Source organism: Eretmochelys imbricata, chromosome 2 (genome assembly GCF_965152235.1).
Source record: "Eretmochelys imbricata isolate rEreImb1 chromosome 2, rEreImb1.hap1, whole genome shotgun sequence".
Taxonomy (NCBI): domain Eukaryota; kingdom Metazoa; phylum Chordata; order Testudines; family Cheloniidae; genus Eretmochelys; species Eretmochelys imbricata.
Window position 1 is genome coordinate 56,704,010 of NC_135573.1, and position 22,775 is coordinate 56,726,784.

At 38.7% G+C, this 22,775-nt stretch overlaps 1 protein-coding gene across 12 annotated transcripts in view; it reads left to right on the plus strand.

Annotated features, from left to right (window-relative positions):
• The window catches only part of STAU2 (staufen double-stranded RNA binding protein 2), a 225,879-nt gene that overhangs the window by 18,562 nt on the left and 184,542 nt on the right, over positions 1-22,775 (plus strand). For 9 of the 12 annotated variants that reach the window (XM_077810128.1, XM_077810129.1, XM_077810130.1 and 6 more), the window contains 5 exons: positions 1,948-2,155; positions 3,251-3,381; positions 8,991-9,150; positions 9,329-9,385; positions 11,756-11,891. In XM_077810128.1, coding sequence (XP_077666254.1) covers positions 1,957-2,155; positions 3,251-3,381; positions 8,991-9,150; positions 9,329-9,385; positions 11,756-11,891 — 683 coding nt within the window. In that variant the 5' untranslated portion in view covers positions 1,948-1,956. Of the gene's footprint in view, positions 1-1,947; positions 2,156-3,250; positions 3,382-8,990; positions 9,151-9,328; positions 9,386-11,755; positions 11,892-22,775 lie in introns of those variants that run through there. The other 3 variants (XM_077810131.1, XM_077810132.1, XM_077810138.1) reach the window with 3 other exon arrangements.

Sequence of the window (22,775 nt, forward strand, 5' to 3'; positions counted from 1 at the left end):
TTTATTTAAATATTTTTGGATGTTTTCTATATTTTCAAATATATTGATTTCAATTATAACACAATATAAAGTGTACAGTGCTCACTTTATATTTTTGGTTACAAATATGTGCACTGTAAAAAACAAAAGAAATAGTATTTTTTCAGTTCACTAATACAAGTACTGTAGTGCAATCTCTTTATCGTGAAAGTACAACTTACAAATGCAGGATTATGTACAAAAAATAACTGCATTCAAAATAAAACTATGTAAAACTTTATAGCCTACAGGTCTACTCAGTCCTATTTCTTGTTCTGCCAATCGGTCAGACAAACAAGTTTGTTTACATTTGCAGCTGGAAGGATTCAAAAATCAGTGCCAATTATTTTCTTTTAAACTTTTCTAAAATAGGTTAACTCTAGAATGTGTGGCAACCACAAAATATGTGATGGCTTGGTGTGGGGTAAAAGTTTTCTCTTTTTTTTTTTTTTTTTTTCATTGCAGAATTGCTCACAAGTGATCATTTGGAAATCCCAAAGTCATGCCGATAAAACCTTTATACCTGTATTACACCATGTCAACATATATTCTCACTATTTACTGATATTAATGAGTAAATTTCTGGAATCATGTTCAAAATGTGTCTCATTTTCATACATGTTTAAGGGTCAGATCCTGTAATTTGGCCTGTATTGATAGACCTCTGTGCCAGTACAGATTCAGTTGCCTGATTGGGGCCTAATTTTGTAAGATTTCACTTGCTTTAGAAATATAGAAAAAGGAAAAATAATGAAAACTCAGCTTCATTTTTTTTATTGGCTGTTCAAAGATATAAATCAGAGTCTTCTGTTACCTGTGTAACAAAAATAGTATTGACACCTGAATGTCTCATTTGAAGCATTGACTCATTTATTTTAGTTATATGTGCTTCACTGAACAGCAGAAGTTGAGTTATCTGCTGCATCTAATGATTTGGGCTCTGATCCAGCAAGCTGAGCCGTGTGAGCGGAGCCCTTGTACGTTACAGAGCCCCTTTGAGTTCAGGAGGACTCCATGTGGGCGTAAGGGTTTTCCAAATGGATCAAATTGCAAAGTCATGGCAGTGGTTAGCACTGTTGCCCTATATAAGCCAACATGTTACCTTTGTCCTTCTAACCTAAATCTCATCTCTCCTTATTTGTATCGTGCTCATCACCTCAGTATTTGAGCACTTACAGAGCTACAGAAATGCATATTATTGGTCTACACAAACACCTGAATTTTTCTTTTCTCTACTCAGGCTGAAGGCAAATAGTAATTGTGTAACAATGTACTTTTTCCTTCTGCCCTTCTACTTTTATTTTTCTCTCTTCCAGTCTGAGAACAGGCTGAAGAGTGAGAAGTTATTTTGAGCTGGGCTGTTTTTTTTTTCCTGTTTGTTTTTGGTGCGTGCATGTATGTCTTAATGGGAAGCTCTGGCAAAAGATGGGCCTTTCATTTTGTCCAGAAAGTGGTTAGTAATTTAGTGAGTTAGTAATTACTACTCATTTTGTAGTAATGAGCTCTTATGGAAACAAATTTCGTAGCTGTGAGGTGGCTTCTAAAAAGCTCTGACACTGATAATCTCCCCAGCAAAACTGTACATGGAATTTTGTTCTAGTATTTTTCATAGGTTACACTGTCTTTTAGGAAGGATGGTTAACAGAGCCCAGAGTCAGGAAACTTGGATTGTGTTCTTGGCTCTGGCATAGTCTTGCTGTATGGCTTTGTGTAAGTCACTTAGCCTCTCTGTGCCCCAGTTTCCTTATCCATAAAATGGGGAAAGTAGTAATTCCCTTCTTCACAGGGGTGTTGTGAGGCTTCATTCATTAATGTTTGCAGAAAGCCTTGCATGAAAGGTGCAATGTAAAGTAGTATTGATATTAATACTTCCATTTTGGCTTTCAAAAATCTGAATGCACTCTGCTTATAAATCTTTGTTTATTGCAGTGATAGACAATGGCACAAGTTAAAATTCAGACTGCAGCAAACCTCTCTGGACCTACCCTTCCCCCTTCGGTGCTACCCCCATCAGTAACAAATGCAAGTTCGCTGGGTCTGCAGACCTCAATGAATGGATCCATTTCAGAATCAGCTGCCAGCTGTAACAGTCCAACAGCTGGTCTTGTGGATTCTGCACCTTCTAGCAACTCACCAGGTAAGGAGATATTCTAAGCGAAACACTTATTTTTATTTTGCAATGGAATCCACTTGATGAGTTTTTAAGATAAGTGGATGAGGTCCTAAAGAAAATAAAAACTAAAGAAACAAAACTCTGTAGAAAAATGTTTTGGTTTCAAATGCTGTTTACAGAATTTAGTTCCTTTAGTTGAATTCTGATAGTGCATTCTTAAGAGATATGGAAGCCCCGAAAAAAAATAAAGTATTCTGCCACATCCTATGTGAATCTTTTATAATGAAGTTTTAGTACAGCAGGAAGTTATCCAAATGCATTTTCCTTCCCTAGAACAAAATATCTTCAGTCTATTTGGCAGAAAATGGCATTTCCTTTCTTGCCTAATAACTGCTATAGTTCTTGTTCTCAATTGGGTATAAAATACAATAAAATGTTACCCCAAAGTAAGTCAGCAGTGCAAGTTTGTGTTGGGGATAGATTCAAAGATGAAAGAAAAAAATAGCAGGAGGAGAAAGACATTAAAGAAACATATAGTACATAAACAGTCTGGATTTAGGAAAACAGAATAGAATCCACAAAATTGTTGAAAGAACGAAGTTGGGGAGATACCCACACAGACGCTAGTAGTAGCAGAGAGGTCTGCAAGAATGTTGGGAAGAATGAGGGGAAACAAGTGTGGGACCTCAGGTGTTCATCAGTTTTTTGTCTTCTGTGTTTAAGTGTTTAGAAATTACCCTGAAAGATCAATTAATTCCAATAATGAGTACAGAGCAGAATGGAATTTTCAGGGACACGGTTTTAACGTACAAGTTAAAATATATAAACGTCCACCTACTGTCTTCCTTATTAAAAAGATTTTGTGTATTGCATGTAATTGAAATGGTCACAATAAAAAACATGTTCTCAAATTAGAAATATGTAAATAGTATTTAAACATTGTATTATCAAAGTGCAGTTTCATTGGCATTAACACAATCTCATATTTTTAGTGTATTATGAGGTTTTTTTAGCCAAAGTATTTTTCTTTTTTAAACATACTACTACTTTTTGCAAAGTTTTGCAAAGTTGTGAAGAATATATTTCTCCACAAAAACTTTACAGACTCTTTATTTACAGCTCCTCTCCAAGATAACATGGCAAACCCCAAAGAGAAAACTCCAATGTGTCTGGTAAATGAGTTAGCCCGTTTCAATAGAGTTCAACCCCTGTATAAGCTTCTGAATGAAAGAGGGCCTGCTCATGCCAAGGTAAGGTTACAGTTCCAGGTTATGAGGCATACCTTAAGTTATGAACGGATAATGTCATGGTTTGGACAAGTGCACTTGTCGAACATGATCAGGTTTATAGTGTTGGGGTTTCGTTTTGCTTTGTTTTTGTTATGCTTTTTAGGAAGTTCTTCTGTGTCGCTCTTGGAGCCCTGAGAATCTTTTCATCATCGCCTTCTGCGTTACTTATCCTCTGACCCTTGAGATCATACTTCTTGGCCTTCATCTTTTTCTCTTAAAGGTCTCTTCAGAGTCCATCAACACCCTTCCTTTATCATTCATGGCCGGGTTCGCCGCTGAGCTGCACAAAGCGCTCCTTCCCGTCCAGGATCCTAGCAGTCTGCTTCTGAGAATTGCACACGGATCCCTTTGATGGCAGTGCAGACCCACTGCTAACAGACTGCTGGGCTAGTCTTTTCCCATTTTGTTTTGTGTTAATCATTTTTATTTAGTCTCCATAAAGTTGGTTATATGGCTAGCAAATCTTCTGATTCTATCTGTGTTTTAAAGCACAAAGTATTTATCACAGTATTTTCCTGTAAACCCTGTGTAGCCCAGAGTGACAATGGGTCTTTAAGGCTCACAGTGGTGTTAAAGTACTTAGTGTCTTTGTCTAGTCTCGCATCCTGTTTTGATAGTCAACTGATCTGTGAGAACATGTCAGGGTGGTTTCAGATGACCGTGGACCTAAAAAGGCATATTTACATGAAAGAGTTTTCAAATTTCTTCCCTCTTTAAGGGCAGAGTCACAAGAAAGATGACTAAAAAAATTCAGCTTGAGAGAGCAAAAATGAGATTTTTATATTCGAGAACCTTCTTAGCTCTACTCTGCCTCTTCAGAACAGAGCAGCTGAGCAAAGTTCTTGTTAATAACATCCAGCCTTCTGCAAGTTGCTTAGCCTCTCCTGAGAATTTCTGTATGTGCCCTCCTGATGCTGCACCTTGCATTGTAATCAGTGCAAAGTGGGAGTAAAACACTACCATTGTGGTTTGGCAGTGTTTTGCACCCATTTTGCACTGGTGTAAATGACAACACAAAGTTCATGGCAACAGTGTCTATCAAAATCAGTGGGAGATGAAAGTACTTCATGCTTACAGAGGCACCCAGGACCTTGCGGGATTCGGGTTTAGGCTCTGTCTTTCTCAGGTTACATGTACTTGATTCTTTCTTTAACCCTTCCACTGCTGGTTCTCCTGTTTACTTGTTATGCTACCATTGTTCAACTACTATGCCATAGAAATCTGTGAAATGTTAGGTGCATACAGGAAGGTTCATTTTGCTTGTACCTTCCCTGAACATTCATCAATAATCAAGGGATTTTTGTTACTTTAGATTTATAATCTCACTTCTGCATGTTGGAGTCCAGAAACACAGCAGGATACAGAATAGTTCACTTTTTGGTTTTAATGCAGATATGTACATTTTATCATCTGTGTGAAAATTCCTGCTAATGAAATACCTTAGGCCTCTGCTAGATTTCTGTACTTTGTCACCAGTGCTTTTGTGGGGATTTCCTAATTTGGGCCCTAAGAGGCTAATGTCTTAAAATTGCTGGATGCTTTCTATATAGATCTAGGAAACTGAGTTTTAGAAGTTCATCTGAGCAAATAGGCAAGTGTACAACTTTTTCTTGATGCTTAGCTCTGTTCACTATTACGTGTATCTTTTGTTATAATTAATCATTATGTTTACAGTCCCCGAAGGGTTCCAGGTGCTTTACAGAACGTATTGTTATAAAAAGGCTAGGTCCCTGCCCTTAAAAGCTTACAGTCTAATTTAGAAATGACCCAACAAGTAACAAACAAAGAAGGGATGAGTGTGAGGAAGAATGGGGGTGACGTTAATAAGGTCAGACATAGTTGCAATGCTTTGGCCCACAGAAAACATTTACATAGAAGTTATTATGATATTGTTATAGTAGCTATTGTGTATTTATTTCCATTACTGAGCATGGTACTCTACAACGGGTAAAATATGCTAAACAAAGCAAAGTCTCTGTCTGAAAAAAACTTATACCCTAAAGGCATGAACTGCTGCTATCTCCCATGTGACTGCCTGGACACAGTGTGCCAAGGGCTACTTTCCTGTTGCGTATATTTTGCTCCTTTCTCTAGTGGTTTTCATAAAATTCGGAGACATCTAGTGTAATGCAGGCAGTCTGTATGACAGACATAGATGCCAGTAAACTCTTTGTTTTCCTTTTCTTCCTGTTCTGGTTTTTTTTCTGGCAAGTATGTATGAACAGTTGTGATCAAATGTAAAGAGGCAAATAAGTGCTCCACAGAAAGGAGGAACTCACCTGCAGTAAATTACAATTGCTAGAGGTTGCCACTCCTGAGGCTCTGATCAGAGTGTGGCTGGAAACTGTGCCCTCTGTACAAACGTTGAGCATAGGCAAGTTTTTGGAGAGTACTGTTCTCAGTTGGGTTGTCAAATTGGCCACCAGTGCTGGGCTTCCATGTCATTGGGTTTTAGGAGATAAACCAATTTTTTTAAAAAAAGGCAAAACAGATTAGACAGTAGTTCAAAGGAATGGGAGGGAGTTTAGGGACTTGGCATGTTGCAGGATCAGGAAGGAGAAGAAAAAGCTTTACATACAGAAGAAAGAGAAGTGGAATGAAAGGACACAAATCGTGACAAGTGTTGCATTTCTAGGTTTTGCCGTAATGTAATTAAGATAGATATATGTTTGACGGGTTGGATCACAGAACCCCCCCTTGGGACTGCCACCAGATGTGCCAAGACTACTTCTGCTCCTGCTTTTCTGCCCTGTCACCTTATGACTTCAGTGCCCTACCTGGTTTGAGCCAGACCCGCTAGCCTGCTGCAAACCCAGACCCAGGTCTGAACCACGTCGCCTAACAGCTGTAGGCTTAATTGACAGAACTTAGGAAGTGTTCCTGTCCTTGACACTCAGATGCCCAACTCCCAATGGCATTCAAACCCTAAATAAATCCGTTTTACCCTGTATAAAACTTATAGAGGGTAAACTCATAAATTGTTTGCCCTCTATAATAACACTGATAGAGAGAGATGCACAGCTGTTTGCCCCTCCCCCCCAAGTATTAATACATACTCTGGGTTAATTAATAAGTAAAAAGTGATTTTATTAAATACAGAAAGTAGGATTTAAGTGGTTCCAAGTAGTAACAGACAGAACAAAGTGAATTACCAAGCAAAATAAAATAAAACACACAAGTCTAAGTCTAGTATGGTAATAAAACTAAATACAGATAAAATCCTCACCCAGTAAGCTTCCTTTTACAGACTAGTCTCCTTCTAGTTTGGGTCCAGCAATCACTCGCACCCCCTCTAGTAACTGTCCTTTGTTCCAGTTTCTTTCAGGTATCCTTGGGGGTGGAGAAGTGCCCTCTTTAGCCAGCTGAAGACAAAATGGAGGGGTCTCCCAGGGGTTTAAATAGACTTTCCCTTGTGGGTAGAGACTCCCTCCTCTCTCCTATGCAAAGTTCAGCTACAAAATGGAGTTTTGGAGTCACCTGGCCAAGTCACATGCCCATGCATGACCGTGTTCCTTACCAGCCAAGCCACATTCCTGGGAAAGTGTCTCCAAGTTCATCGTTGGCTTAAGGGCTTCTTGGTTGGGCGCTTACTGAGAATAGTCTTTTCTCAGAAAGCTGACCAACTGCTTCACTAAAACCTACTCAGAATCAAATAAGTATGCAGCCAATATTCATAACTTTGATAAGTACAAAAATGATACATGCATACAAATAGGATTAATAGATTCAGTAGATCATAACCTTTACAGAGAGATGTTATGTGGCATATGTAGCATAAAACATATAAATCATTCTAGTTATGTCATATGTACATTCATAAGTATAATTCCATAAAGCCTTATGGGGGGCACTGTCACAACAGGGAATAAAAACTTCCTCAGAAAATTATCCAGAATGCATATCAAACCATAGCCAAGCTCTGGGCTTCTGGGACCCAAGTTTCCAAGCCTTTAATTGATTATTTGAGACTTTTAAAAATGTTTTTGGCCAATTTGATCTCTTTAATTAAATTTCCACCTCTTTCTCGTTCTTTGGAGGAGACTTTTATCAGTCAGTTTTCTAGCTATGGAACTCAACTGAGCATACTATTATTATTATTATTATTTATTATCTTGAATTCTTGTATCTTAACACTCTGTGCCATAACTGAGATAAATGAGGTGTTAATTGGTGATGTGAACTGTAATACTGGGACCTGGGCTAAAATTCTCAGGGACATACATGGCCAAATTTTCAAAGCTGAGTTTAAGAGAAAGAGATGTGTTCACAAATTCAATATGCATTTGTACAGGCACATGCAATATAGAACTAGTTTTTAAGCAGTTACCCAGTTTGCATGATCATATGCAAGTGTTTTGTGGGTGTGGCATGTGCATGCACATTTTGAGCCCACCTTGTTGCACCCAGCTCTACATTTGTGGTTCCTGATCTAGCACATTTAACTCACTTTTAAAAAAACAAAACAAAAAACACCTAGACAGACCAAACAACTAAATAAAAGATTTAATTTCACCTTTTAGTCTTATGTACATATTTATGTAGATCTCCAAAACGTATAGTAGTATGTTTATCAAGGCAAGCTGCAATATCATGTGCATGTGAGATTATAATCTGGATTAATACTTTTTTCAAATACTTTGACATTTGAAAGAAAACTAATTCATTTTTTTTCTACCCTCCCTTGTGGAGTGTTATGAGAGCTGCATTTTAAATTTAAACTGCATAAATGTAAATGGCACAATTATTATATACTTATGATAGAGATACTTCCTAATATTTTAAATACACTTTAGGATTTGTTTTTCACACTTTATAATGCTTGGTTGTTACTCTGTGATGAATTGTTTGCTTGAGATTGTTCTTTACTATTGATTTTTAAGTTTTTAGAGTTGAGTCAATAGCCAACTTTGTTAAATCTGAGTTATTTCAGTTCATCATCTGCATAATAGAGCTCATGTTAAAGAAACAAAATTAAGTTAAGACAACACAATATTTGTATACTTTATACTGTTGAACAAAACCCTTGGTTGCCAGGGCTTTTGCTTTGAGTGTATGTGCTTTATTTTTATGAAGAAAAATTGAGTTAGTAAAAATATTGTATGGCTCTTATTGAGTAAAAATCTTCAGGCCCGATTCTCTACTTTCTTGAAGCTCTGTAGTCATTTACACCCATACAAAATGGGAATAAAACTTTTCATACCCACTTCTCACTTGTGTAAGTGACCACACAGATACAAGATTGAAGAATCAGGCTCTTAAATTTAATTTTTATATCCCTCCAAGAATATCAGGTTGATACACTTTAGTTTCTACTATTTGACTTTTATAACACTTTTTGTGATTGCTGGTGTGATGTTGTATGATTTATTTTTATATTTAAAGGCCAAATGTTGCCTAGTGACTTCAGTGGGAACTCTATACATACATCTGCGAGCAGAATTTGGCCCAAAGTATCATAACAAATAAAGGAATGCAGTTCTTCTCCATCTGGGTAGTGTTTCACATGTGTTGCTCTAAGTCACCTTGGTGACAGTCTTGCCATTATTTACCTGTTCTTTATATTTTTGAAGATGTTCACAGTGCAGCTGAATCTTGGTGAGCAGACATGGGAAGCGGAAGGGAGCAGTATTAAAAAGGCTCAACATGCTGCTGCTAGCAAAGCTTTGAACAAAACGAACCTTCCCAAACCAACTCCCAGACCACCCAAAAATAACATTAATAATAACCCAGGTATGTTGCCTATTCATTTCCCTCAAAATAATGAATCTTCTTGTTTGCCATGGAACAGCAGGTTTAGATGGTTTATAGAGTATTTTATAGTAGGCATAAGTAGAGCTGGAAGATAAGGTAACATATAATTAAGAACCTTACAGTGAGTGTGCATGGTAATTCTTTTTATCTGCTGTAGCAGAAGCTGCTGAACTGCACGTGAATACATTTGCTTCTGCAAGACTCACCTCTGAAGGTAAAGGTACAAGCCAGTTTATGTGGTCAACAATAACTAAGCGCAATTGTAACAAGATTGAACTGACCATTTTTACATTAGTAAGAATACTGAAGCTGGCAAACTGGCTTTTCAGGGAAAAGGCCAAATTCTACCTGACTTACTCCATGTGCAATGCCACTGAAGGTGAATATAGAAATTGGGGCAGAATTTGGCACAAAAATTTCAGTACATAATTCCCTGCCTAATAGATTTTCCTTTGTAGCAACATAAATTATTTCTTCCAGCTAGTTCTGCATACTTTATTATTCAGTTAATCAGAAGGACATTTGTGGAGTCATGTGCCCTTCATCTGGAGATGTTACTTGCATGTTGCACACTGCACGCAACATAATCTGGTGTACATGAGAAAATAAAATACAAACACAGGAAATGCATCCCTCGGTGCTTATGAATCTCAGTCACATGCTCAGTGACTTATTCTTGTCTGATAAAATAGTAATTAATGAAATATAAAAAGATCCCTTTATTTGTTTTACGATTTTTACTCATTATTTTCTCTCAACCACTTTTGAAAAGATTCACTTTGCACTAAGGGTCTGTCTGACTGAGGAGGGCTGGACAAACCTTTCTCCAGATCCCATCAATAGTGGCCTGAGCCTTGTCTAGAAGGGATTGTTTGTGAACAATCTAGGGTTTTCTTTCCCATCTTCCACTCCCTTAGGGCTGAGCATATTACTCCTATAACTCTTCCAGATCCTGCTGGCTCAGGGCTTGATCCTGTTTCCACTGAAGTCAATGGGACTTCTGCTGTTTAGTTCAGTGGAAGCAGGTGCAGCACCCTGAGGAAGAAGGGCCTTGGATTTGGCTCTTGTTGTGGCAGCATGTTATACAGGTGATAGGAGTTTTGGACTAGCCTCTTTTAATATTTTTAATTGAGAAGTATGGAACAGAAAAAAGAATACAGGGAGTCCTTGACTTATAACGAACGGCACTTACGACGTTTCTGAATTGATACCCCGATTCGACTTACGACAATTGGTTTCAACTTTATGACACTTGGTCCTGCAGTGGAGCGGATTGCGGTTTTGACTTAACAACGCAATTTTTAGGAACCAATTGTGTTGTAAGTCCGAGGACTGCCTGTAATAAATATTTCCCTTAAAGTTAAAAAATCTATTGCGTATACAGGCATTCATATGACGCTGTCATCTTTCTTTAAGACCTTTTCTTTCAAAGCACAGGTATCTTTTGATCTAGTAACTACCTGTATTTTTATTGTGTAGCTGAATTCATAGTCACTTGAAGTCCAATTCTGCAGTCCTTGCGGTCCTTCCTTTGAGGAAAAACTCAAAATTGTGTTTAGTGGTAGTTTAGCCTAGCACTGCATAAAACCTGCAGCATTGGCACATAAAACCCAAATAACTGGTTTGTTTATTATTATAATTATTGCTCTTCTGGGCTGGATTAATGCCCACATCTAATTATAGTTTTAGATAATGGAATACACCTATTTAAACTCAGTTTGGATTTTTCTTCTCGCTGTAGAAGTGGGACACATTTTGGTTTATAATTTGCCAGTGAGATTTCCCCTGAAGTAAATAACAAGACAGTTATATTAAATGATTTGAGTCTTCTAATGGTTTTGCTTTTTAAATAAGGCATTTTATGATTATTGCAGCCTCATATTTGACATTATGGAGAATAAATAATTACACACACAATGGTAGTTGTTTGTTTACTGTTTTGCACTCTTTGACCAGGAGATGGCTGTAGTAGCACTAAATTTTAATGAATTTAGTCTCCAGTTCATAAGTTACTAAAATTTTAAGTTTTTAATTTAGTCATAGATTTTACCTCTCATCTCTTGAAACGAAATCATTTAGTTCTGACTTCTATCAAATTGTTATTAAATTATTACAGTAATGTATGCTACTGCTATCTTGTTTCAATAGCTGTAAACTTTTTGTATAAGAGATTTTTGGTTTTCATCCATTTATTTAGTGGCATCCAGTGGAAAGAAACGTGATTCTTTTACTGGTACTAATTTCAAAAAGTTTCATAGTATTTTAAAGGCATTCTTGAGATTGTTCAAAGCTGACAAACCAGTCTGATCATAGTAATCACATTTGGGCAGAGTTGTCTGCCCAGATTCCAAGAGAATACATGAAGATGTCAATTTAAGTGCTTGTTTACATTTATTGATTAAGGTTGGATCTGTACCCCCATTTTATACTGGAATTTGATGCAACTTCTTAGTCGCTGCTTTTTTAGTTTAGTAGGAAAATCAAGATCTGTTTTACAGCCTTCCCATCCACCCCCAACACTGTATGTATGGTTTTAACATGCTTTACTGTTGAAGAGTCTTACATGTGGTCTTATTTATTACAGGCAGTATAACTCCAACAGTGGAGCTGAATGGTCTGGCTATGAAAAGGGGAGAGCCTGCCATCTACAGGCCACTAGATCCAAAGCCAATCCCAAACTATAGAGCAAATTATAACTTCCGGGGCATGTACAATCAGAGGTTTGTATGTTTTCTGTTGTGTGCTATTACTTCTCCACTGCTTAAACAAATGCTAAGTTTCTTTAAACTTTATAGACTACTGCAGTGTAAAATAAAATAAAATTCTTACCAAGCAGTGGATGTGCAGCGCAGCTTAGAAACACTCATAAATTGGTGAGCAATACATGTTTAAAATGACAAGTGCCTAAGGATATCAGAGTGCCTAGGGATGAAGGCATGTGTAAAATTTGTTTTGGTTATTAAATGTAGATTGGAACTAGATCTCAGTCTGTACAGGAGGGACGTGAGTCAGATTAACTCTCCATAAAGGTGTTGCTTTTCATTGCTGATATTTTAGCTGTTGCAAGATTGCGTTGAATGGTACAAACTCCCTTTTCTCTTGGAGGCGGGTAAGATTGGGAGGGCTCCATCTGGAAAGTTAACATGCTGTGGAGCTGTCCTCCCATCTCCAGTAGATGTTTACAGCTTTCTTCAGGCACAAGTAACTCAGTTCTTCAATTCACAAATGTTGCTACGTGATAACTTTTGATTTATTCATAAAAATGTTATTCCGCATTTTAAAAACCTCCAACCTAACCCTCCTTGTATGGAGTAATTGTTGCTAATGATAAGAGGGACCTCTAAGCAGCCATTATTTCAGAATAATAGTTTTCCTTTTTGAGCTATTCTGTCCACTCTTAAGAGACTGGTAAAAGTTAAATGTGTGACAGCTTTGTCAAGTGAGCATCCTAATAGTTCCTTGTCTGACAAAGCCTTATCATTTACTAGGAAGTATTATAACTTTTCTTAGTAGTTTCATGACTGGTCCTTGTTCTGATCTGCTGCAAAACAGATGGAACATGTTGGCAATTTATACTAATTCATCCTGAATTAAATGTAGCTTGGAAATAATGTGGCCCTGAGAGACTTAAAGAGTTAGTGCTTAGGGCTGAACTTAAAGATTTTTTTTTGTGGGGTTAGGCTGGACCTCAGTTGCAAAGAGTCCCGTTCCTCTTTTATCTCCTTTACCTCAAAGGAATTGAATCATACCAACTCTCGTTGTGAATAAAAAGGGTTGAAGGTTTGGTTAACACTCCCGACTTGTCCAAAGGAATTCTCTCTACAGTGATCCAAAGCACTTGTTTGGTTGAGTGTGTTGCCTCTGTTACTCTCTGTCACTGCTTGGATAGACTGTATTGTAGCATGGCCTGCTTTTACTAAATGGCTCTGTTGGCTGAAATTAACTTTTTTATTAATACTTTTGCTCAGTATTTTAGGACTCCTATAATTAGTAGAAATATCAATAGAAATTACTTGGCTGACAAAATAAAATTATCTAGACTAGGAAAAAGTTTAACGTAGGAAAAAAAAAATCTAGAATGTGGAATAGTGAAGTATTTTCTTCTGGTGTAGTGTACTGAAGATCCCTCATGAAAGCACAGTCCACAACAATTTTTACTGTTATTACTTTATAAAAAGTGTTGCATAAAGTAGTTTTTATTTCTCTACTTAGGAGACTCACTGAAATGTCTCAGACTTCATTCAGGTAGCATTTATTCTAATTCAAATTTTTGAAATAAATCCGTGATTGACCCTCTGATATTTCAAAGAGGGATTTTCTTGTTTTCAAAAAAACACCTTTGCACAAACTTCATTTGACTTTGCCATTTAGATATTTGTGTTTGTCTTAGGACTTCTTCCCTTGGAGCCTCATGTTCCTTCTTTTGGCACCTCCTGTGAAATCATAACCCTGGATTTGTGATGACATGCTATTTCTGTAAAATTGACCGTTATGAGAAAATCAGTAATAAACCTTCAGCCTCTCACAATCCTGCGGTCCTTATTTAGGCAAAACTCTGAGTGACTTCAGTGGAAATTTGACCACAGAATTTGACTGTTACACATAAGAGGAAAAGATGGGCTGTGAAGGGGTAAACCTCTGTTTAAGCACAGTTTTCTTTGGGCTAGATTGATTAAGACTGTGTGCCTGCATGGTGTAAGAACCCTCTGTACATGGGCTACCTGGACCTTGGATGTTCCAGGTGTGTAGGAATAACTAGGGCTACTTGGTTGCTTGCGTCTTCACAAGAGCTGATGGGCAGGGAGAGATGGGAATTAGGAGGAGCCTTTGCTCCACCTCACCCTCTGCTCACTGGGCAGAGTAGCTGCACCAGCATAGGGAAGAGATGGTTAATAATTTGATGTGGGTCAGCTGCAAATTACTACACACACACATACCAACACCCATACACCAGAAGAAAGGGGGAAGCATTATGTGTTGTATACAAAACAAACAGCGATGATGATCTTGCATTTATATATCTCCTTTTATCTGAATGGATCCCAGAGAGCTTTATAAACTTTAACTGAAGGAAAATAAGCTCTGATGATTTCAGGAATAAGTTGCTTGTTCCCCAAATTAATTTTCTTTCTCACAAACAAGTTAACTCTCACAAAGTTCTTGGGGATTTTGCAGCATGAAGTTTACAGTTTACATTTAAGAAAATGTTCTTTGGGCAACAGAATTAAGATTACTCTGTTTCACTTACATTGTAAGCAGACATGAAATCTGCTCAAACACTGTCACCTTTTGTACATTTAAAGATAGTTGAAGGCCCAATTGTTGTTTTGTGAGCTACCTTGACAAAGGTTGCTCATGGCCAAAAAATTAGCATGCTGCTTGTTATGTCTGGCAAGAAATGTTAGTTATGTGTATAAAGAGAATGTGGCTATTTATGACCCCAATGCAGTGTGCTTGTGAGTGCTCTGTGTGAAGTAAAAGTGTGAATGAATTAGGAGATTTAGGTCTTATCTTAGGTTCCATTTGTCAACATTTCAAACTTCTCCACCCATATTATTTGCTACAATTCAGTAGAACTGGCAAACTGTTCAGAAAAGACCAAGGACTGGAATAGCAGGTCAGGACTGAGGTACATTGGCAGAGCTGTATGATGAAACTTACATACACCTTGTCATGCTATATCTCTCTCCTGCCAGTGCTATTAATCCCTCACTTTCATGAGCATGCCGTTCATTTACAAAATTAAAAAGAATCAAAAACATAATTGTTCAATCACATGAAAGTTGTGAAAAATAAAACAAGCTCTGTCTGAGTTCCAGCTACATAAGTCTGTCCAGCTTCCCCCATGTGTATGTCTCCATTTGATTACCTTTTAATATCATAACGTGTTGTCTTCAGTTAGAGTTGAAAATAATCCTCCTTGAAGTTTAATTGTGTTCCAGTATTTTCAATGACAGGGAGTCTGTAAAATGCAAAAGAGATGTGATATCTTACAAATGCACCCAAACCACAAGCTTTTAGTCAAGAAATAAAAGCCACTGGAAACTGAACACCTGCTTTTGATGTTGTAATACTGCAAGCCCTTGTCAAAGGGATCACAGAGTACAACCCCCCCCCCCCTCCTTTGGAAGAATCCTTAAATGATTTGCTTATAACATAAAATTCCTTAAAACTGTCTCACCACAGTACAGGGAGCTTGAAAGCCTTAAAAGAAACCTTTGGAAATTAAAAACACTTGTGAAGTATAGAAACAAAGAAAAAGCAAAACAATGAGTGGATACAAGGATAAAACTGAAAATAATTAAAGCAACACTGGTTCAGTTTTGAAGAATTTCATGTGATGGGACTGCCTTATGAGTGTATGTCACATGAGGTGGTAATATTCATGGGATACATTTCATTTAACATCCGATGAAGTGAGCTGTAGCTCACGAAAGCTTATGCTCAAATAAATTTTAGTCTCTCTAAGGTGCCACAAGTCCTCCTTTTCTTATTTCATTTAATATGCACCTTTGACAGCTTTGCCGACACTTTTCATTTTCATCCACTCCCCTTGTGGTTACTTCCTCCTGTATTTACATCACATACTACAGACTAAGGGTCATATTGTACTGCCTCTGTATAGGTACAGTAGATGGGAAAGGGTGCTGGGAGCCTTTCTCCTTGTCCATCTCTCTCTCTCCATCATCACCACACTCTCCTGCTTCCCCGAACTCATGGACTGCTCCTGGATAATGCCACTTGCAGTGCCATCTCCAAAGCAGCAGCACAATCCTGGAAGCACAATCCTGCCTCCCCCACTGGCTAGTAGATTTAATTAGAGAGAAAAGATTGTATTGTGTAAAATAAATTAAATCTGCTGGAACATTCTAGCTTTATGGGGTATCTCACGTGATCCTGCAGTTAAAGACTGTATCCTACTGTATACTTCCAAGGGGACAGAGCTAAGGCTGAGCGTGCTTTCTTAATTTTGGCATCGCCAGACTTTTGAATGCTTAGCAGTGCAACCTTAACATTCAATCAGCTTAATTTATTCTGTGGAAATTATTTAAATGTAAGTAGAGGAAAATCAGGACATAAGAATAGAGTAATGAAATGCTACAGGCCATGTTTTCAAATGTGGTTGCATTTCAGGAAACTATATAAATCTACCCAGACCCATTGTATCCACAAAAAGCCCACAAAGGAGTATGTAGTGTCACATAGTTATCCAGTTAGCGCACACAGGATGAAATCCACTCACTTAAGAGGGCCTTCACCAGGCTTTCCGTGTTACATGAGCACCACTTTAACCCTTCAGGAGAATTGGTGTGGCTGTGGGGAGGGCTTCTGCATGCCATGAAGGGGACTCAAATTGAACTGTGAATAGGAGTAATGTATTAGGAGCCGCTCTATAACAATTCATGAATACTGTAAGTTGTCCTATCATTGTTTTGTGCATGACAATACTGATTTAACTCGCAGGAGTCTATCTGGAAAAAACAGGCAGGAAGGAAAAGAATGGCACAAGATAAGCCACCTGTCAAGGAATAATGGCAGGACTATTTGCATGAGTTTGCCTTCTCTCCAGCCAACCTACAAAACTGGTTTGGAGAGGGACAGGAAAAAGCCTATGAACACTAAACAAAGGAACTCTGGAAGAATTAATAAGGGACTTTCTCTCAAGACAGGGAGAGGAATTGTTTTGGGGAATTAGACTGAGATGTGGGCACTCTCCTGGGATGTCTGGACAAAGCTAGGCATGCTTAAGTCACATCCTAGTATGGTAGGGCTTTAGGTAAGATGGATATGTTTCTTTCTTTTTCTTTAATCCTTTGTTTCTATTGCTAAATGAACAAATACTTTTGTTTTAAGAAGGCTGCATGATCATGATGTACACCAGTCACAAACTCGTGAATGGAAGAACTGCAGGTGCTTGAACACAGTCAGACCTGTAGATTAAAAATGGATGGGTGCTGAAGCCAGCACCAAGTCTAAGAGTGGGGGAGACTGCTGCAGGAGAAATAAAGGCATGAGGCCTAAAACCTAGGAGATGCACAGAGAGAGGCCATAGAGGGGATGGAGGTACAGCTAGCCCTGCAACCATGACAATTCCCTACAGAATGAAACAGAAGTGAGGGTCACTGGATCTACAAATAATCCAGTCCTGTGTGAGTGCAAGAGGAAAGTGGTAACTATTCCAACCTACACCAGGAATAGCTGTCATGAAGAGTCTCCTACACAGCCAGTGCATGGGATGGGCATCCCATTAATTAACCCTAGCTTAGTTCTGCTACTAAATTCCAGTTATTTAGGCTACATGCACAGAAGAATGAGTCTCACACACAGTACACATGTATAAGCAAATGCAATTTTTTTGTGAACAAAGTGGTATTGGCTGCATCCTATACAAGAAGAGAAGTGGATTTGAGAGGGCTAAAGGTTAAGGGAGGGCATAGTGACCTTAATCATGGAGAGTTAGGAGATAGATGGTTCAGATTAACAATTCAAGTAATGCAGCTAGAAATATTACTTTTAGACCACGAGAGGGCAGTATGAATGTATCTGTTAGTATATGGATTTCACCTCAGAAGCACTATCCAAAAAGTCTTTTTTTGGTACAGTATAAGCTTTTATTACTTACAATATAATTTCATAATCATCCCATACAGCAGTTGGGTTTGCTACAATGTTTTCTCTTGTAATAGTTTCTTCAAAGTTTTTTTTCCCCTATTAATGAGGTGAGACTGTAATGCAGTAACTTCAATAACATTTTTCCCCTTTAATGTGAATCTGATGTTGTGGAAGGTGCCAGCTTGACAGCAATGGAAACTGAAGTCTTTTGTTTATTCACAGAAAAAGTACAGCACAGGCAGCAGTACTATGAGTTTTCACTTATGTGCCTCAAGCCTGACCTGGAGAGACCTCCTTAAAAAAAATAAGACTGTAATTTAGTCACCATGTCCATGCCAATCTAGTCATTATGCTCCATTCAAATCCCTGACATCTGACATTGATACCACTGTGGTGGAGATTTTTGGTGATGTGGACATTTGTTCACTTGAAATTGAATTGCGATCCCCAACTCATTTCACGTAGGCATTTGGACATTACCAAACAAGACAGGATTCTTACCGGTGATCTAGTAGTGAAGGCTTTTGTATATTCCATTGCTATTCCCCTGAGTAATCTAGTCTACCTCTAATGCAACAATTTAATATACAATCCATTAACATTCTGATTTTTAGTGAATGATTTTTTGTTGTTCTTCTGCATACTACATTTTGTTCCCCTGGTCTATATGTTTCCATATTTGCAGTCATCACATGCCTCCCACACAGATACATTGTTATAAGGAAAGTGTTGAGTACAGCTGTGCCAGTGTTTTTCTTTGCTAGTATTTGTTTCTAGGAAAGGGAAAAAGGAGAAAGTCAGTCTGTTTCCTGTGGTTTAAAATGGCAGAAACATCTGTTTGCCTTAAGATTGTTGTCCATAGAGTACAGTGGCAAGGGAGACTGCAGGTGATGAGTTTTGCTATTGCCAGTAGCTATCGCTTTAGATAATGGTGATTAGGACAGGCAGCTGTAGAAAACGTTTGCCTAAGTCTGTCAGAAAAAGGCAGTACTTTATGTACTTCTGTAATAAAATTTTTGACAGGCAACAGTTAATTTCTGTAGTTTATTAAATCCTAAAAAAAATACTTTGAAAAGTATTTAGGGTCTGAAAACCCAGCTCCCACTGTGGAAAGACTTAAACCAACAAAAGCCACAAAATTCATTGTGAAAGCCGTCTTTCTACACTCAGCTCACCCCATGAAAACAAAGTATCACAGTGCTCAGTATTAGGCTGTGCTGCATTGATGTGTATTCCTTGACCTGATACAGTATGAATGGAATAATTATGATTAATCAATGCTGTTGCTATCTTTCAGTGGGATTTTCTGTAGTATCTATGCTATGCATTTAATATGTTAAGCATCAAGAATATATGCAGTATTTATTTGTATTATTACATTTTAAAAAGATCAAAGAAAGTTATTGAAGTTGAAAAGTCCAGTACCTGAAAGTTAAGAAATGACAGGTTTATGATTGCCTGTACAGCCATGATTCCGTCCCCTTGTGTATCCGCTGTGTTTGCTGAATGAGGCAGTGGTTGTATGGAAAAATAGTATATGGTGATGTAATTAATGACTGTGGATAAAATTTTCAAAAGTGTGTAGGTCCCATTTTGAAAAATGACATAGGTACTTAGCAACCTGGGTGCCTAAGGGTACATCTACACAGAAAAAAATAAAAATAAAAAAAAAAAAATCCACTGCAGTGAGTCTTCGAGCCTGGGCCAACTGACTCAATCTTCCAGAGCGGGGCTAAAAACATCAGTATAGACTTTCCCGCTTGGGCTGGAGCCCGACTTCTGAAACTCAGTGCGGGGGAAGGGCTCAGAGTTTGGGTCCCAACCTGATTTGGAAACGTCTGCACTACTATTTTTAGCTCAGCGCAAAACCCACAAGTCTGATTTAGTTGACCTGGGCTCTTTCACTCGTTGCCCTGGTTATTTTTTAAATTCTGTGTAGACATGCCCTCAGTGACTTCGATGGGATTTAGGCTCTTAATTCATTTAGAGTAAACATTTTTAAAGTACCTGTTTTATAATGCATGTGCTAAGGGTGGCAAATTAAGATTCCATGGACTTTCCAGTGTTTGAATTTGCAACCTAAATAATGTTCTTTTAATGTATGTATTTCCTAGTTTTTTTTTTTTAAGGAAAAGGATAAAAACAAATTATGTTATGTACAACCCCTCCAGCAGGCATCATCACCAGGGTTTGAACCCTGAACCTTCGGCACTGTAGCACAGACTTCTACTGCAGGACTCTCTATGTTAGCTGACAGCATGAGAAGGCTGCTATCCTGGGATTGGGATGGACTGCTGGTGCCATGTACTATATCTGGAAGGTAGTCAATCTCTCTCCCCCACTACACACAGGGGGAAGTGGGAGGTTCCTGTGCCATGTGGTGTCACCAAAACAGGTTGGGGGGGAATGGGACGCTGAATCCTTGTGCCAGTTGGGTGTTATGGGGGAAATCTTGTCCGACTGTCTCCCTTGTTGCTGTAGCTGCTCCGGTGGCATCCAGGCATTCCCAGTGCAGTGCTGTTGGCACTAGAGCTGCTGCTGCTCTGGTAGCTGCATGGGCCCAGCTTTAGAAGGTTAAAGTTGAGTTCTCATGTCGGCAGGCTGCCAACATTTTCCAGAGGGAAGTAAGCAAGAGAGAGGCATTATTTAACAGTTTGTAACTCAGCAAAACCTGAACGGCATTTCATGGGAAAAGCAAAAGGCATGTCTCTAACTCCAGGGCTTTGCCTCTGCTCCATTTCAAAGGTCTGCTGCAAAGAGTGGAAGTGTTAGAGCTTCTAACAGAAAGGTCCTGAGGATCTTTAATGGGAAGTGTTACGCAGCCTAAATATAGAGATCACTACCGGCTCCAACTATATTGTAGTTACTGCTTGTACACATAAGCCACTTTTAAAAAGTCCAGTTACTTGGGGTTGAACAATGTGTGTGGAAGAAGGGGTATGGTTAACTGCCTCGTCAGCATAGTCTCTTCCCCTTCCCAGAATCCTGCACAGAGCGCTCTGTGGAGTCAGGATCCAGGGCAGGGGAGTGGGTGGGATGTAGGTTAGGCCCACATTAGGAGGGGGCCAGGGTTGAACATCTTCCCCCACAATACCCTTCCGAGTTTCCCAGGGAAAGATATTTACAGCCTCAGGTAGCCCCCACCCTATCTGCGCGAAAAGTGTCTGTGCAGCCAGTATCAGCACCTTTCAAAGCACTGTCAATACTCCAGGCTTCTGTGTAGACTCGTCAGGATCAGTTTCCTATGTAGGAGCAGGGTCATGATCAGGGAGGAAAAAGCTACTGCTTGGATTCAGATGAACGATAGGACTCTTCCGATCATGCCAAATATATCTGTACTGAAGAGGAGAGCAACTGTGCATGCAGGGATTTGATTTTTCCCTCAGTTTCTGAAGAATCAGGCTAAGGTGGCTGACTTTGAATTAGTGCCCATTTAGTAGACTGTGGTGTCCTTCTGCTTTATTTTGGACCATTTGCTCAAGGTGGTAGGGAAGATACCTCAGACCTCTGCTCCCCTCTTGAAGGCAGTTGAGAAAAAGTATTTCCTCCCCAAGGATGCTCCCAGCTACACTTCCAACCCCCAAAATGATAGTTTGAGGTAGCTGTTGCTAGAGCGAAGACTGGCTGAACGCACATGGTTCTGAGCTGTGGCATTGAGATTCATTTGGATCAAAGAGCTTACCAAACTGCAGTTGCAACCCTTCATCTTGTGGACTTCCAGGCCTTTGTGGCCAAAGAGTAGGTTAAGCTCTGGACAGTGACCTTTCTCAATCTTGGTTGAGTCTCTTTGCCATGACAAATCCCATGGTGTTTTTTTTTGTTTTTTTTGTTTTTTAAAGAGTAATGCAGAAGAGTATGGATCTGGCCTGGCTACAACCTGGGTGAAACAGAAGAGAGAGAGTTGCTGAATGGGGTGGATTCCAGTAGTTCAGCATTAATTCAAGATTAGCAATGTTATTAAAGATACCTCTCTACTCCTACTAAATAGTCCCGTTTCTTCAACCAAGGATTATATTAGCCCTTTTAGACACAGTATAGCACTGGGAGCTGTTGTTAAACTTTGTTGTTGTTCTCCACCATGCTTTTCAGGATATAGTCCCCAGTTATCCTGGAATTATGCCCTGCATTCTTTGTTCCCAGATGTATGACCTTGCATATGGCTGTACTAAATCACATTGTTGCATTGTGCCCGATTTATCAAATGATCCAGTTTGCTCTGTATAAGTAGCCTGTTCTTGTCATCATTTGCCACTCTAGTAATGTGTGTGTCATCTGCAAATGTTATCAGTCACAATTTCATATTTTCTTCCAGACTTATGCCTACTAGAATTAGAAAATTGTAAGGATTTAAGTAGAAGTGGAGTCTTCCTTTGGAGCCCATCAGTGCTACTTTTTAACATGTTGGTGGAATCAGTGCTGGGCAGCATGAGATGTTCTCTACTTCCCATGGACAGGACTGCTGTATCTCAGTGTTATGAACCTCTCTTCATGGTATAATCAGTAAGAGATTCAGGGCAAGAACTGCTGTTGGGTTGTATTGGTTGTGGAGGTACAATGCAGTGGAAGTTACAGTCCTTAAGCTGCCATGTAGAAGATGATGTGCCAAACTCTTCTCTCATTCACATTTATGCAACTTGAAATCAGTAGGCTTCCATTCCTGTAAGTGGGAACTGAATTTACCCCAGTGTATTTTAGTTATGTAAACTTACATTGGGCTGATGAGCAGGAAAAACTTGTCTTAAACTTTCATCTTTTTACTTTATCTACTTCAGTTATAAATAATTTTCTGTTAGGTCATACGATTGCGCTAATTTCTACATGTAACATTAACAGAGTAAACATATTATGGAATTAAATGAGTGAGGCATTTCATCCTTTAATTTACTTAGTCACCATGTTGGCAAGTACCATGGTTTTTCAATGTGAATTTCTTATGTAGGAAGCAAATGATACTGCAGTGAGATATGCAACATTGTTTATGTTCTTTTACT